Source organism: Numenius arquata, chromosome 4 (assembly GCF_964106895.1).
Source record: "Numenius arquata chromosome 4, bNumArq3.hap1.1, whole genome shotgun sequence".
NCBI lineage: Eukaryota > Metazoa > Chordata > Aves > Charadriiformes > Scolopacidae > Numenius > Numenius arquata.
The window spans coordinates 20,130,819-20,148,433 of NC_133579.1; the positions used below are offsets into that span (position 1 = coordinate 20,130,819).

At 35.8% G+C, this 17,615-nt stretch overlaps 1 protein-coding gene across 3 annotated transcripts in view; it reads left to right on the forward strand.

Moving 5' to 3' along the window:
- Positions 1-17,615, forward strand: part of ROCK1 (Rho associated coiled-coil containing protein kinase 1) — an 84,707-nt gene that overhangs the window by 33,897 nt on the left and 33,195 nt on the right. For all 3 annotated transcript variants that reach the window (XM_074146287.1, XM_074146285.1, XM_074146286.1), the window contains exons 3-12: positions 2,781-2,881; positions 3,715-3,852; positions 5,064-5,239; positions 5,891-5,975; positions 7,845-7,989; positions 8,281-8,419; positions 9,313-9,404; positions 9,626-9,785; positions 12,442-12,508; positions 16,431-16,519. In XM_074146287.1, coding sequence (XP_074002388.1) covers positions 2,781-2,881; positions 3,715-3,852; positions 5,064-5,239; positions 5,891-5,975; positions 7,845-7,989; positions 8,281-8,419; positions 9,313-9,404; positions 9,626-9,785; positions 12,442-12,508; positions 16,431-16,519 — 1,192 coding nt within the window. The remainder of the gene's footprint in view (positions 1-2,780; positions 2,882-3,714; positions 3,853-5,063; positions 5,240-5,890; positions 5,976-7,844; positions 7,990-8,280; positions 8,420-9,312; positions 9,405-9,625; positions 9,786-12,441; positions 12,509-16,430; positions 16,520-17,615) is intronic.

Sequence of the window (17,615 nt, forward strand, 5' to 3'; positions counted from 1 at the left end):
TAAGCAATGACAGTGAATTTGTGGGGTTTATTTTAAATTATTCCCTATTTGTAGGAATGTATGAGTCCACTGAATCTAGTTGATGGCTCACTTGCATGTAAGCTGGTTGCCAAAAGGCCTAAGTTCAAATGTTTTGTTTAACTTTTCAAAGTTTAAACTATATTTGATACCGTACACTGCTACATGCACATTTTGTATACTCAGTTATTTACACAGAAGGTGTGGTGAAACTCTTAGAGAAAAGAGAAGTTGTGTGTTAGGCAAAGGAAATACTCATTGCAACAGATAATTTGAATGTAATTTTTATGAATAGTGAAATCATTAGTGATTTTCAAAGAGCTTCACTTTTGCAATTGGAGCTGAGTGAAGGAAAAGAAAACTTAAGTTTACAGTCTCATAATGAGTATCCTGTAGGTATAAACTATATAGAGTGTAAGATGTGACCTGAATTAATATGAAGGTGGAGAACAGACCATAATTTTTCCCTTCAGATTGCCTTTAGAACGCTTATCTGGCTGTGTTTGCTGAAATATGAAAGCAAGCTGTGGATGTGCGAGTAGTGGACTTAGAGGGAACTGTGAAGTATAGTTTGTCTCGAATTTCTATTTAAAAAAATAATAAATAGATATACAAGAACATTTTCATGTTTATTTTAGTCCTAATAGAAAACTGTTTAAAATATCTTTTTGCAGTATTAGCAGTCTAAACAGTTTGCACCATTATTCTTGAACTTAAAAATAAATTTCTAGATTGCAAATAAAATAAAGGAAGCAAACTCCCATTTTATAGACTGATTGCCCTAGGAGCCAGTCCTTATCCACTGCTATTTTTTTTTTTTTCTGGTTTACATTGTGTATTTGTGGAACTTCCAAAATCTGCTTCTACTGCTTAAGGTTGTAAGGGTTGTTTTTGCACGTGTGTAAACCTTAATTAATTTTCTACGATATAGAATTAAAAGAATACAGAAGTCAATATTCAAGATGGTTGAGAGCCCCACTTTGCAGTCTATTTCAAGACAGCATCTAAGCTTATAGTCAAACTTCAGGGCAGGTTGGAGAACGCGATCTTTTGCCATGGGAGCTGCCCCACCTGTCTATAGAGCGTAAGCTGCTCAGGTCCTCACTGTTAGCAGGAGATAAAGAGCTGCCTGTTTGAATATGTTGCAGCCTGATAAACCCTGTTTAACAGATCTTAGCGTACCGAGGTCAAATTTCCAGCTGTTTTTACTCTAACATATTGTCTGAAGATTAGTTGTCTAATTTTCAGTTGTCTGTCTGAGCGTTAGTATGTCTCTCAAGCAGTAAGTTGCAATTTGCAACTGCTCACAAGCCCAGTTTGCACTATTTAAAAATCTTTAGTTTAGTTCCCCCTTAAGATGTATTTTCCTTAATTCTGTTTTAGCTTGTGACTGAAAACCATTTAAAGCATTCATGTGTTGCCCAGCTTTCTTTTGCACCAATGTCAAGATTTTTCATTCAGAAGTGGTGGAGCCCCCGTTGTGAGATTACTAGGCAGTAAGTTAACAATAACCAGAGAATTGTTGTCAAGGGAATTGCTGCATTTTAGTTCCAGCAGTCTTACTCATCCTCCACGATAGGTCAGTTTTCAGCAGGGAAAATAAGGCAATGCATTATTCTTTTAAAATTACTAAATATTTTGATCCTTCTGTGAAATAATTTGTCAGAACTTACAACGTTAATATAATTCATTGAAATCAGGTAGTGGTGTGCTGCATTGTAAAGGGTTGGCTTTAATTAAACAGTAATGCCACAGAGTGTTTATTCAAACACAGCTATATTTGTTCCTGTTGTGGTAATAAAATCTTACTGAATTTTAGTTGTACATATGCTGCTTTTGCTTCAGATAATGGCCGGTGTAGGTAGAAATCTAATGGTAATTTTCTGTTGTCTGCCTAATCATTTTTTAAAAACACGAACTTAAAAAGATGACATTTCTTCTCCTTTCTCTCCCCTCGTCCTTACTTCTTTCTAAACTTGGCTTTTAGGCCTAGAATATTATTTTTGAAAATAAAATATCATTGCTTAAGTTATTTTATTAAAAGCATATCTGTTTTAGATGTTCCTTGCTTTTAGAAATACTGGAGCATGAAGCTTTTCCATGTAATCTCATGCCAGTGTTGACCCACATGGATTAAAATAGACTGTTTTAATCTTTGACCAAATTTGGAATTAGAATATCTGCCCAATGGGAGTTTGTAAATTATTGTAGTTTATAGAATGACAGGTTTATATAAATAATTACAATGATTCCCACTGCATGTTTTAAATTAAAATATATTTTTTTGAGTATTAGATATAATGAAATTGCAGATAAGCGAGAGCTTATTTTTTTAAAATAGTTTGTTCAAGTGTCTTGTATGTGTACTTTATGGTATTTTCTGAGTTGTGTTGCATATTTATCCAGAAATAATCTTTTTATACTGATCAACTTACAAGCAAGTTCATGCTGGATATGAAATTTTGCATAGGTTTTTTTTTTTTTTTGCAGGTGGTTACTTTAAAAGAAATTCCCAAATTAAGATGTCCAGTAATTTGATTGTAGAGTAGAGTCATTGCATTATGTTTATGTCAGGTTTTGGTTACTATGGTACTGAGAGTGAGCTCAGGCATTCTGAAGAGAGGTTTCCAATAGGAAGGCAGGTTCAAAAGGAAGTCTCCCCTCTAAGCAGCACATCTTCTAATAACTATGAAAAACTGAAATCAGATGAATGGGTTTAATTAAATTGATTATGTTTGAAATGTGAATTTTCTTTTATGTAGATAAAGACACAGTAAATAAGATGAGAGATCTGCGAATGAAAGCTGAAGATTATGAAGTGGTGAAGGTGATTGGTAGAGGGGCATTTGGGGAGGTTCAGTTGGTAAGTTATGTTTCTGTTTTTACATTCGAATGTATTCCGTAGTATTTGCTCAGGTGTCTATTTCTGAATACAGTGTTCAGAAGATGCACTCTTAATATTAAAGCCTTTAACTCAGTGAAATTTTATTTCTTTTTATCCCATGGATGTTTTTGAGAATCTTACATTTCAGTACTCTCAAAGTGCACAAGTACTCGTTTTGCATTGTAGTCACGCTTCTCTATTGAAATAAAATGGGAAGTGTATTCCTCATAATCAAGAAAATTAGCTGTTGCCGCTTTATATGTGGACGCTCGAATAAATCTTCAGGACTACAATAATTTCTGCCAATTCAGGGACTACACCAGATTTTTGTGGATGTAGTTCTCACAGATGAGAGATGTTATGTGTTGTTTGTGATTGACTAGCCAACCAGGCATGTCTGTCCTGCTTTACTGAATTGGGAACTCATGGGAGAAACTGAAAGTATGGCAGCAAGTATACATTTTTGCTAATGAACTGTGTGAAAGGTTTGTAGTTTTAACTTTATAATATTTAATGGGTGCCAATATTTGTCCTTTTAAAGACACATACCTACAAATTACGAAGTGGCAGTTATGCCTATGTACTTCTACGTTGAATAGCTCTAGCAAGTATTTTAAAAGCAATGCATATATTGGCAGATAATGGAATGTAATTATTCTATAGACCTACAGTATATAAATTTTTATAAAAATGTGAAGAGTCTGATAAAACTTGTTAAATAGTGAAGCAGGAAAAGTAATATATTCAGTGGTGTTCTTCATATGTTAATGTGGCAAACTAATGTGTTCTATGTGTCACGTTTTTCTTCATAGGTAAGGCATAAATCCTCAAGGAGAGTATATGCTATGAAGCTACTGAGCAAATTTGAGATGATAAAAAGATCAGATTCTGCATTCTTCTGGGAAGAAAGGGATATTATGGCTTTTGCTAACAGTCCCTGGGTTGTTCAGGTATAGTGATACTCTTTTTAAAATACTGCCATTGTAGAATAGTTTTGTTATAACACTGCATGACTTGGAATTACATGTTTTCATTTTTAGCTTTCCAAAGTCCCTTTTTTGGTTGTATTGGTCTGTTAGGGAAATATCTGCTATCCTAATGTTAATAATATACTGCATTTGCTTCAAAACAGTATTTTGTTGTAACATTTACAAGATAAGCTCTGCTGTTTACTTTTAAAACTCTGCCAGATATATATTGGTGAGCCTGCTCTGTAGTAATTTTTTGAGGCATCCAGCATACCAGAAAGATACACTTAAGACACAGCCTCTGTATATATATTCTGATTTCTCTGTGTATATTTGACTGCAAATTATGCCCGCTCAGGTTATTTTTTCCTCATCTCAGTGTTATCACTGACAATTTTTTAGGAGGCGTTGCTGCCTTTGAAGTTTATAAGGAGCACGCCTGAAGCAATCATTGTGCATTGTGTGTGCACATGTTAACTTGTTCGTTTAAACTGTTCTTACCCTTAAGCATGTAAATTCTTCTGTTAGGTTAGAATTAAACAAAATTATTCAAGGTTTACTTAGATTAAATAGGTAACTATGTTACTATTTGTCTGGAGTCATTGTCCAGAATAGTACTTTTATGATTTTCAAAAAATTTTAAGTTAGAAACTTACATCTACTTGCACTACTCATGTTGAATAGAGCATTGACAGCTGTAAGGGAAATGTTTTTACTTAATTGTTTAAAATTTAGGCTCACTTTCTAAACAATAAATGCATTGATAATAGAATAATAAATATTTAGTGATAACACAGAGAATTGCGCAGATGTTTACAATACAGTAGTTTCATGTTTATGTATTTGTCAACTAGTGTCCCAGTGCAAAAGGAAGCATTTTGTTCCTCTGATGCAATGAGCATTCTTTGAAATGATCTCAGAATTTATTGCACCAGAGTCACTTATCTTAATTTGTAACCAGGACTCTTCTCCTTCGATTGTAATATGAAGGGATGGAAGATCTGGCTGAAATATATCTTTGAGAGAATTCCTTTTTAGGAGGTCTGCTGGATGATGCAAAGTTGCTGTGGTAGTTGTAGCAATTTACTTTGTAAATCAGTTTGTGCAGAAATTCCCTTTATTTCCAACAAGTACAAGATTAAAGAAAAATGGAACATTCAGTGACTTGGTTTTTGTTTATATCCTTTTTACAGTTATTTTACGCATTCCAAGATGACCGTTACCTTTACATGGTGATGGAATACATGCCTGGTGGGGACCTTGTGAATTTAATGAGCAACTACGATGTTCCAGAGAAATGGGCAAGATTTTATACTGCTGAAGTTGTACTTGCATTAGATGCAATTCACTCAATGGGTTTTATACACAGGTGAAAAAGAAATAAGTGTTGTTACATAGTGTTATTTTATTCCTGGTGTTATCAGAATGGCTTCAGTAATTGTTTAGGCAGTTTTAAAATTTATGACGTTACTTCCTCATTATTGTTTCATAGTTATTCCATCTTATAACTTCAAAGGTTCTTGCCATCAGAGACTACAAGTCTAAGGTGATATAAAGTGAAGGTTTTCAGCAGGCTGATGTTCCTCAGTTTGAGGAGTAATAAAATTGTCAGAGAAGATGCTATGTTTTCAGGGTCTGTAGGAGATAGCTAACTGAGAACCAGAATGGATTTTTTTCTGCAGCTGGATCCTAGCAGAGAGGTACTTCAACCAGTGAGTGCTTTTTAGGAACTTGAGGTTCAAGATTAATGTCTGGATTTGTTAAATTTGGTCACTTAAGACTGTTTTCCCACATCCATTATAACTTTTTAAAATGTTATAGTTCAGCAGTTTATGTACTGGACATGATACTTAGAGAAAGTGTCCCGGTTTGAAAGAAAAGCAGAAAAAAATGGAGGAAGCGGTGCTTTCATGTTGGTGCTTTTCTTTGCAATGTTACATCTGAAAAATAGTTGACTTCTATAGTTTTTATAAGTTAAATTGATTTATTTACTTTTAAACATATATTTTTCTCCTTTCAGAGATGTGAAGCCTGATAATATGCTGCTAGATAAAGCTGGTCATTTAAAACTAGCCGATTTTGGTACTTGTATGAAGATGAATAAGGTAAATGTATGTTTTTAATTTTGCGTTTCTGTTTGTGAAAGGAAAACGTACTTAAAAGTAAAAAGAATAACAGAAAACTTTTTAGCCAGATGAGAGGAGTTGAAAGTTTCTCTCTGTTCTTTATGCATCCTATGCAGTGGCAATGTAGCATGCAGAAATGTTCTTGAAATAGGGACTGTATCAGCTTCTATACCATTTGGTAGAGAAACTTCCTGAAGTCAAGCCTTTGATTGTCTCTATTTCCTCTGGATTATTTCTTTAAGTCTTTTGTTATCAGAAGTTAATGCATAGCAGTGAGATTATTTTCATGTAGTGTGTCAGTAATGAAAGAATCAAAACTGATCTACAAATTGCCGAATCCCAATTGTACTTACTAGCCATATGCTGATGTAGCAAAAGGGCAAATCTGAAGGAAACGGGTTAAAGAATATAATAGAATTATTTATTTTTTAAAATATATCCTGAGGTCACTAAAAAAATATATTTTGCAACAGTATTTTGTGTACTGTGAAGCACTGTTGTTCCCTTCATGAAACTCCGATCAGTTTGTGTCAGCCTGGACATAGGAGAGATGGACATGAGGAGAACAATCTGAAATATGTGGTGCTTAATAGAGTCTGTGTAATATGTATGTTGTGTTTTCAATATATTCCAGGAACTTTGAATAAATCACTGTATTTAACTCCTTTGCCATAAATAGAAGGCACCAATGAAAACCAAGTGCAGGTTATGTGTACAAATTCAAGGAGTTGCCTCAAGTCACAAACAGTCCACTTCAGTGGAGTAGCTGATGCAAAATTTGGCTTTGTTTTGACTTAAACCACATTTTTCCATGACTGATTATTTTCTTAACAATGAGGAATTTTTGAAATGTAGAAAAAGAATATCCTAGCTGTAAGTGCCAAAAAAAAGAAAAGAAAAAATATTACAAAACTTTGCTGTACATTAGCACTATAGAAGTAAACTTGCATCAACAACACTATGTTTTGTGCTGTTCTAAACAAAGCTGGCTGGGTAGTCTTGAGCCTAGTCTTGGGTTGCTGTAGTCTTTTGAATGAGAGAGGTTACTCTGTGGGAGAGAAACTGCTGAGCATAGGAGCTTAATTTAGGTGCATTCTGGATTTGCTGCATATGCAACACTGGATTTCTATTTGTTATATTTACTTAGTTATATATTTTTATGTGAGTTTTTCTACTGATCCATTTCTAGGAATGGCGTAGGATTATTCCAGAAGTGCCTGAATGGCACTGGAAGGGGGCACGTGGTTGCAGCTGCAGCATTCTAGGTGCCAGCTCCACTGTGACTGATCTGTGTCCTGCCAGCCCTTTCTCAGGGGAATGAGGAGTGTCAGACATTCTTCTCACCTGTTACCTGTTTTGTAGCCTGTTTACTCAGTTTCAAGGCCCTGTCTACCTTTAGTCCTCCTGGCATTAAGTATATTGAGTCAGAGGTGAAAAAATTGCACTGTAGCTGATTCTGTTAGTAAAATCCCTGACACTGACCCATTTATGCTAACAGAGGAGTTTTTCCTGTTTGCGGTACATCCTGTCGGTATATGATGCATTTATACTAGCATAAGTAGGAGAGGCTATGCAGTGCTTACAGGGCCTAGATGCAATTCTGATTTATTTCTTGGATGTTAACTGAGGTTTTTAAAGTAACTTACACTGTTTGATAAATCTGGTTCGTTCTGGATTTAGCAGCTTAGAATTTAAAAATGTTAAAATACCCATTCGGAAATGAATGAACGCCTGTTGATGAAAGTTGATGTTGATCTGTCAATGTTGCTTAGGCTGCATAAACTCTTAGAAATGGTTTGCAATTTTGGATCTTATATTTGGGCCTGGCTGTTTTCCTCCTCTTTGTAGGAAGGTATGGTACGATGTGATACAGCTGTGGGAACACCAGACTATATCTCTCCTGAAGTATTGAAGTCCCAGGGTGGTGATGGTTACTATGGGCGAGAATGTGACTGGTGGTCGGTTGGAGTCTTTTTGTATGAGATGCTTGTAGGTGAGTAGGAGGATAATCAGAATTGACTGCACTACTTAACTAGACTCTTTGTTAAAATTACTGTTGCTTTTAACCGTTTAATTTATTACTTTTCCAACATAAGCGGTGGCTTACTGATCATGGTATTTACAGAACATGCTTTAGAAATATTCTGGCCCAGTTCTCAAGCATTTGTCCTTGTCTCTTATTCCCTTAGTTGCTTACATTGTTGCATATGTAGTTTGAATATTATAAGTCAAATCTACAATATTTTTGATCTGCTTTTTAATTTTTGCATTGCTGCTTTTTCAGGTGATACACCTTTTTATGCAGATTCTTTGGTTGGAACATACAGTAAGATTATGAACCATAAGAACTCCCTTACTTTCCCTGATGACAATGAGATTTCTAAAGAGGCAAAAAACCTTATTTGTGCCTTTTTAACTGATAGGTAAGATTTAAACTTTACTCAAAATGAAAGTAAGCCTTTGTTAAGAGAATTTCTTCTCATGTTGAAAGAACACACACATATATATATTTGCTTCGTGTGGGTTTCTAAACTGCTCAACAGAAGTGAGTATTTGGGAGAGGAGTTACCAATGGTTGCTGCTGCTCTTCATGGTAGTGTCACGTATACTGGGGGAAAGGGGGGTGCTATTACTATGGGTACATAGTATACCTCATAAATTTTGTTTGAATATGAAGTGTTACTCCATAATAACAGCTACTGTTACCATGGTCTGTGTTGCATGGTGTTGAGGGACATGCAAAACGGGTTCCTTTTGGATGAAGCTAAAGCAAAAGGTGCATTTCAGGAGTGCCCAGGTCTTAGTGGGCGTTCAGGATCAGGCTAGAGTCAACCCGAAGGAAGCCCATCTGAAATGTGGGTGTTAGGTCTGCTTCACTTTGTGAGTACGCTCCTGCTGTACCCACACTACTTATTAATAGAAGCATAACCTTTCTTGAGAACTGGTGCTGCAAAGGAGGGGGGTGAGAACTGGTGCTGCATTTGCCAGGCTGCATGGGATTCAAACAACAGCATGAACTCCTAGAAGAGGTGGCACCTCGCTGCTGCTTGGCGGCTGTCCAGCTAGTTTGTGATGGTGGAAACAGTACCAGCAGGACTTCTTAGGGACTGGACTTAAAACCAGACTGTGTTCTGAAATATAGCTACTGTGCTCCTATAGATATCTTCATATGAAAACTTTGAGATATATTTATTTCATACCATAATTTGAGAGGTAATTTTTTTGTCTTTGTTGTTAGATTATGCCTTAGAAATGAGTCTTTGCTTCGGAATAATTTATGTAATCTTCCATGCTTAACCAAGACACTCTTTAACAGGGAAGTGAGGCTAGGACGAAATGGTGTAGAAGAAATTAAACGGCACCTTTTCTTCAAAAATGATCAATGGGCTTGGGAGACTCTCAGAGACAGTAAGTATAATGTTTTTCTTAGAGGCGGTGATCTGTCTTATTTACATTTTATGTTAGCAAAAGGACTGCCATATTTCTTTTTCATGGAATTTAGTTTTATTTATTCTTTTCCAAAGAAAGAGATTTCTTAGACACCAAAGCAACATTCCCCCAAAAAATTCTTGATTGTGTCACTTGAGTAATACACTGATCATTATCGTACTCTTGTGCTTTTTTCCTAGCTGTGGCACCTGTTGTGCCTGACTTAAGTAGTGACATTGACACTAGCAATTTTGATGATCTGGAGGAAGACAAAGGAGAAGAAGAAACATTTCCCATACCAAAAGCATTTGTGGGCAACCAACTTCCTTTTGTAGGATTTACGTACTACAGCAACCGTCGGTATGTATGCAGAAAGCAAGCTAATGGTGTGTTCTTTAGTCGACACTGTTTCTGATGCTTAGCAATCAGTATTTCGATACAAGCCTTTTCAGATTCTTATTAATGGTTCAGAATCCTAATAAATTATATTCTTTTGACACTTTGGAAATGATAACCAGCACTGCTAGTCATCAGTACCTTAAAATATCACACTGAATTTGTGAATATCTTTTTCTGCATTAAGAATATTGTATAGTGGGGCTGCAGAAGCTAAGTAAGAAAAATCCACTGTTGCTGCTACTAAGCAGAGCTGCCTGCAGAGCACTGAAATTATATATGTAGAGTCCTGAATTGGGGTTACGAATGTCACTTTGTTTTGCTGCGAATTACTGTTCCTGAGCTGTATATGAAAATTCCATGCTTTACATCAGTGTTTTAGCATGTGATAAATTAAACCTTGGCTTACTAGAAGTAAAATATGTTGTACATGTATATTACCTGCTTCATAATTTTTTCTCCCAAGTACTCGTGCGCTGCAGAGTGGGATTGTGGTGCTTTATAGTTATCACTGTTGCTTAGAAGACTTTAAATTACATCAGTTAAAATTACATTAATAAATACTTTTAACAGTTGTTATTGTTGTAGGCACTATGGCTAGCTATATCTACATTAAAAAATCTTGATAACTTTTTCTTGCTTTGAAAGCTGCTTTTAATTGTGGTGGGTGTCACGCTTAAAATAGGTTAAAAGTTCTAGTGGACTATGTCAGGTAGAGACTATTAGTTTTAATGGCATTTCTGGATAGGAAAATCTTAAAGGAAATAAATCTGGTTTTTGTCCTTGGATAGAAGAGGAATCACTTTTCCAACCCTGTGGTGAAATTCTTTCCATCTTTGCAAAGAGCTGGATTTGTTATTGCTTTCTGTATAGTAAGGCATAGAAGGACTTAGAACCGTTGCATACGGTTTGTGCAAGTTCAGCAGGTCAGGAATTTCTCTTACTGTTCTAATCTTAGTCTATAATTTGAAAAAGTCTTAAAATCTTGCAGGAATATTTTGGAATATATTATCAAGAAGGTGAAGTAGCATACAGAAGCTTGTTAATAATATAATTCCTTCTCTCCCCCTCTTCCTTCTTGGGGGACAGTATTAGGAATTTAGGGAACTAAATGGCTCTGTTTTGCTGTCATTAAAAAAACTCTGTTACAGAATAATATCATAACTTTGTAGGCTTACGAGAACTAAAATGCTGTCTTAGAATTGAATTTTGTCCCGTAATATTTTGTTGGTGTAATAGTCTTGAAAAGTCTGAAGTGACCATTCATACTTACTAAACCTGTATTCCTAGTTTTTATTCCCTTTTTTAATTGAAAATAGTTCAAACATTAAAAAAAAATGCATGTTTAGAAAAAGTTGCACATTTGTGTCTCTCCCTCCTTCAGTTTCATCTAACTCATGTATACTGAGAGCTTAAAGAAATGGATATCTAGGAAAATGATGTGACTTCTGTCTTTAAAGGAAGTAGTACAATCTTAGTATAGAGTACTTTCTTCAGATGTGATCTCATTGATTGTAAATAGGAAATGTGGTTGTTTATTATTGAACTTCACCTATAACATAGATTCCAGAATACTAGCTAAGAACACTTTGCAGTCCTATCTGGCCTGTGTGTTCTCTTCTAGATTCTGATGGAGCTGGTGCTGTGGGTGTTTAAATATCACATTCTCGCTGTTCAGCAGCCCCGTCGTGCAAAATATGGTGGCTTCGCTTCTTGTACTCAAGACAGCGAGCCCCTTTCTGTAGGAAACTGTTCCATTTCCTCTTTGTCAATGGATTGTCTGAAAGCAGTCTTTATGTTTAATTTGACCAAGGCTTTGGAGATGTCTCTGATTTTACCCTCCTTCATCTTTTGGAGAGGTTTATGTAGATGTGAAAATATTCACGTGAAACAAAAAAGAGGATGTGTCCGTCTTCCTTAGTTATGTGTTGGAAAGCGTTTCCTCCCATAATCTGATGCAGTTAAAGACGTTTTACGTCTCTCTAGACCAGTTACCAGGCCAAGAATATCACATCAAATACCAAAGGAATTTGAAGATAGTAATTTGTATTTATTTACCTGGCTTTTCAGAATCATGAAAAATAGGAATTTTGTGGTATTTTTAGAAAACACTTATGTAAAATAAGAACACTGGCTTCAGGGCAAGCTTTTTGTGTGAAGGAACTCTTAGTAACTTTGTTGGAAGTTACACAATCTCTGCAGAGTCGTCTCATTGCTGTTACTTGCTGCATAAGTGCCTGAGTAAATATTTATGGGATGGAAGCCAATGAGAGTGTTGTAACCATGGAAAGCAAGGATTTTTTTAATGGTTATTAAAAAAAGAAAAGTGGTTGTATTAGTATTTGGCAGAAATCCTTTTTTTCTGTAGGTCTTCTACTGCGGCTTTCTACTTTACCCTTTACAATAAATTATGTGAGATTTTGAATTAACTGTGCTTAAATCTTAAAGTATAATAAATACAGAAATGAAAAATTCTGATTATGTTACTATTTGGTTATCCACGTTTTGGAGAAAAAAATCTGGGGGTTATGTTTTAGGCTGATTGTATTCTTTTTTTTTTTTTTTTATAACCTTGCTTTTAAACAACTCTTGAATTAAAACTTTTTAAATGTTGTTACAGGTATTTAGCCGTCTCTGCAGAAAACTCCAATGATAACAGAACAGGGTCCAGTGTGGATAAAAGTGTGGTATGTCTCATTGATTTTCAGCTTCGTTGGGTCCTCGTACAGAATCTATTGCTAAAATGGGAAAACTGTTTGAGTTCTAAATGTCTTAAATTATTTTGGTGTTTGGAATATGGGAAATCAATACAGAAATTTTAACTGTTTAGTATGGCCTGCCTATTAAAAGTATTGGAAAAGCAGAATTTCAGTTCTTCATATGACATAGGTTTTTCTGAATTGGGATAAAATAGCTGAAACTGCATACTCTTTTGTGGAAGTGGATTCAGTTTTTGTCTTTAGAAATATGGAAGTGCCTTATCAATCTCAGGTGTACACTGGCTTTGTGGCAATCATGGAATCTGCATGTGAGTGTGCTGGGAAGCTTGGGCTTTCCAGCAGCCCACCAGTTAAACACTGGAGTCAGGCCTCCTGTGAGCCAACTAGGAGGTGGCAGATAATGTACCAAGCTTGGGTATTCTGCTCCTTCCTAAGGGTACCCCACAAGCTATTGGGAATTTGGGCACTGAGGGTCTGCATTTATAGATTAGTTCACCCAGCAAGAAATGTTCAGGAGTTCTTTCAGTTCCTGTTTCCCAAGCTTCTTGGCAGTCAGGTTTCTGGGAAGGTATGCTGAGGTGTTGGAAAAAAGGCCTGCTTGCATTCTGTGTAAGTTCTGGTGTAAATCAAGTTATTACCTCAGAACGGTTTGATATTTTACAAATTACATTCTTTCCAGTAGAAAACACTGACAAAAAATTGATAATTAATTCTGAAAGAAATCTTGATGTTGACTATGATTTACTTTGTTAGTATTTTGTTCTGGTTCCCGTTTAAAGTAGAAGAGAAGCAGGTATTGATGCATCGATTGCAATCTAAAGGTTTTAATGATATTACCCAGAGAACATTTGCAAAGGGCAGGGGAGCTGATTACATGCTTCATTGGACTAACTGAATTTATTAAGCACTGAAGTGTCTTGATTTCTTTATGTATGTTGATATATTCCATAAATTTTGTTTTCCTCATAAGCATTTGGCTGTTGATATGGTAAAATTAAAAACCGAGCCAGACTTTCAAATATTTGCAGATACTTAAAGCTGTGTGCTGGCCTTTGGTTGACTTTGAAGAAAGTTACTGAATGGATTAGGCATAATTAGTGGGATACACACACCTGCATGTAGTTAAGGAACCCTCAAGAGTCCTGTCTGTCTTGTCAGGTGTATTTGAATGTCTTGTGATTTTAACAGTTTAGGAAGGTGAGGCTCTGGAAGAGTATGAGTGACACAGAGGTTTAAATAAATGTTAAGTCTTTACTACAAGGTATTTTTACCCCACAGTTCTTTCTCAGCTGTTTTTCTTTCATTACATGCTGCAATGAAAACGGTAATGTTGACACATGGTTAGCAAATTAATTAGTTCTGGAAATATAACACAAGATGTTACCTGATCTATCTGCGTTTAGCATGGTACCGAGTGTCTTCTGGGAGGGACTGAGTGCCAGAAGTTTCCAAGGAAGTCATAGTGTTTTGCAAGTGTGTAAAACTTCATAGAATTAGGCCATGAAGTTGGACAAAAATGGAATTCAATGTCCTTTAACTGAATTTACCTCTTTGAAGATCCGTTTATTTCCTTTGGTTTAGTGCTACCATAACCACCTGTAAACAGTCCAGATATTAAGAAAGACAAGATCGACAGATTCTTTTGTGCTGGGTTTTTGGTTTTCTTCATTGTTTAGGATGCAGAACCAGACGTGCTAAACCATAATGATTAATTAAAAAAAAAAAAAAAAGTATGTCAGTTCCAGAGGGATTTTTCTTGGCTTCTCTGCTGTAGGCAGGCTTTTCCATATTCCTTTCCTCCCCCGCCTCCTATTCAAAATGGAAACTGAGAACAAACTAAAACATAAAGGAATGCTTTTATACTGAGTTAATTGTAACTCAGGATTTTCGTAAGGCATTATTTAGTCTATTGATATCGGATTGTGAAAAACTTCTCTGGAAGCCTGTTGTCTCATACTAATGTAATTAGACTGCTCAGCAAGCTTAGATAGGCCCCTTAGGATACAGCACTAAAAGCATCCAGAGACGGAAAGAAGCAAGAAAAGGCAATAGAGGTCCATACTAGTAGGAGTCAGTACAGAAATGCCTCAGTTGCCAGATGTCTTTTTGGACCTGTTCCTCATCCATCCCGTTTAGTTCCTCTGTGTGGCCTTTCTGGAAGGACTATAAAATAATTAACCAAGAAATGGAAGAGCAATTATGTTGAAACTTCTTCGTCCTTTATTTTTGTGCATTAGCTGTGGTCCCTTTTCACTAAAGTGAGAGCTAGCCTTTAAGTAGTCTTGCTTCTTTCTTTATTTCTCAGTGGTTCATACCAAGGAGACAAATGTGTTGTGTACTGGTCCTCCTTACTTTTTCCTCAAAGTTTAGATTTAGAGGCCATCTCTGTGGCTTTTGACTACACCATTCTCATCGATGTGGTGTTATGTTGTATGTCACACCAGTATTCGGTTTTCCAGAGCTGTTCTGTAAGTGCTGAGAAGTCTATTTCTTCCAGTATTTCCTTGCTGTCTCAAGGCTTTCTGAGAGGTAGTGGTAAATATACAGAATAGTGTGGTGAATATATAAAATATACACTTTCTGATTAGTCCCCAGTCACCATGTCTGTGTGGTTCCTCTGAAAACTTCAGAGCAGCTTAAGAATGTGCAAGAAAAAGGAAATAAGAAATGATCTCCAATTTTTGAGAGCATGTGAATGTTCCATGCTTTATTTCCTGCTACAATGGGAAGGAGAACAGGTTGAAAGTAGGAAATAAGGAAAACACCTGCCTGGAAGTAGGCAAAAATAATCTCAGCTGTAACTTTCACATTTAATACAGATAAAGCATGCTATAATATGTCTTCAAACTCCTCTTCATAATCTTACTGAGGAGTTTTAATTTTTCTCCAGTTGCTTCTTTTTGTGGGATGATTGTGCAAAAGGAGTCAGGCAATTGCCAGAGTTTTTGAAGTTAGAACAAGGAACAAGAAAGCAAAAGGTCAGAACCACTGGAATATGTTGCTTTGAAGAGAGTGCAGGTTAGAACTGTAATTCTCTGTGCAGTTCCAAGGGTGTTGAGGGAAATGTGAGAAAGCTAAATAAGGCTGAAATCCCAACAAGATTAGTGAAAAGGTTTAAAAGAGTGAATCAGCCCAGGCTTGACTTAATGAGCTTCCCCAAAGTTGATACCATCTTGCTGTTAATTGAGGATTTTGCTGGTGTTGGAGTAGAATTATTGTGCCCGGAGATCCAGTAGAAGGTAGATACTTTGCAACTACATGAAAAAAATGAATTTCTGAATTTATCTTGCTGGCAAACACTTCGTGCTATAGAGTAATGTTCCATACTAACATATTAAGCTTGTTAGTATTTTCAAACCTTAGTACAGTGCTAGCTGTAAAAATTATCTATGACTGAATAGATGTTAAGAGCATTTCCTTCCCATTGCTAATACCTGACAGGCCTGGTTCTGCTACCTGAACTTGTCGAGAGCTTGAAGATGCGTTGCAAAATACATGTGGTGGTTGATGCTAGAAAAAGAAATTTGGAGACTAATTAAAATGCTTTCTTATGTTTTTGCAGTAGTATCTTTAGTCTGATTCTGAAGATATTTAAAACAAGGAGGATTTGACTTAGCTTAGCCCAGTGAATTTTTACAGAACTGTTCAGAACCCTAAAGTTTTATGTGCATGCAAATGGTAAAACTGCGTAATATTAAAGCTGTTTCCTTTAATTAACTTTTTAAGAATTTTTTTGGGGGGGATCACATTTTAATAAGGTAAAAATTTAGTGTTTAGATATAAACGAGTAAGCTGTGATACAACATAAGCAGCACTGAATATTCTGATGTCCTTTTATAAGTTTTTAAATTTAATGCATGTTCTTTCATGTACAAATATATATTTAAAGCTGGAAAATATGCAGAAGATGATCTATGATTTGGAAGAACAACTACATAATGAAATGCAGTTGAAAGATGAAATGGAGCAAAAGTGCAGGTGAGACTTTGAACTTTAATTGTTTACATAATTTAAATACATCTAACACTTCAGTTCTGTATTACTGCTTTAGGGATCACCAGAATAACATTAAGAATGGTACTGTAGTTCTCCAGGGGAGTTCCAGGCACAGGTTTAAGTTATTCTAAACAGTATTTGGATGGTTTTCTTGACAATAGAATGAAGTGTTTTAACTGGCACCCATGCAGCGCATACTCTTTCTAAACACTTGCATGTTTGAATTTACATGATATTTCTGAATTCAGATGTCTTGTTGGACTGAGGTACACAATGATCATGCTGATTTTTAAAGGAATGTAAAAGTTTTTAAAAGAGTATATGGTATATATTGGATTATTAAAATTAACTGCCTCGTTTCTAAATACATGGTACGTGTTGGAAAACCCCATTCCTTTTTTTTCATGTAACTGATAGATAAGAACAACTTTTTGCTTTCTAAAGTCTTGTTTCTACTACGTTGAAGAAGTAGCTACATGAGAATTTGCATTTTTCTTGCATCTACACTTATGAACAAACAGTTGGGATTCATCTTTTCTGATAATCAGAAATTTTTACTCAGATTGATGCAAACTAAATTCCCCTTCATTTAGCTTCTCCTTTTGAAGTCTTTTCCTGAAGGCCTAAATAAACCAGGAGGTATTAATGTGTAGCTGTACAAGCTATTTATGTGGGAACTGGTAGCCAAAATGATCCAGTGGGAATTTAGACTGTGTGACACTGTCGCTTACTTAAACACAACTCCACTGTTCACACAGTGTGTGCTTAAACACAACACACTGTTCTGATTGCTTTCCAGAAGCAGGACATACGTTAGTTGAAAGATACTCAGTAACTGTCTTCCTGCAGTACTACTGAAGTTGTCAGTTGTCAGACACACAACAGTGTGTCTTCTGATATGCAGAGTTAGTAGGTAGGATATGTTGCTGTAACTGCTCCTTTTTGTACCTGCCAGGTGACACAGTCTGGGTCCTTTTTCTTTTCTCTTTGAAGAGGGATAGTTAGCTACAAAAATGCAATGGATGTGTCATTGTTATTGCAAGTTGACTTAGATTTTACTATGCACTTAACCTAACTC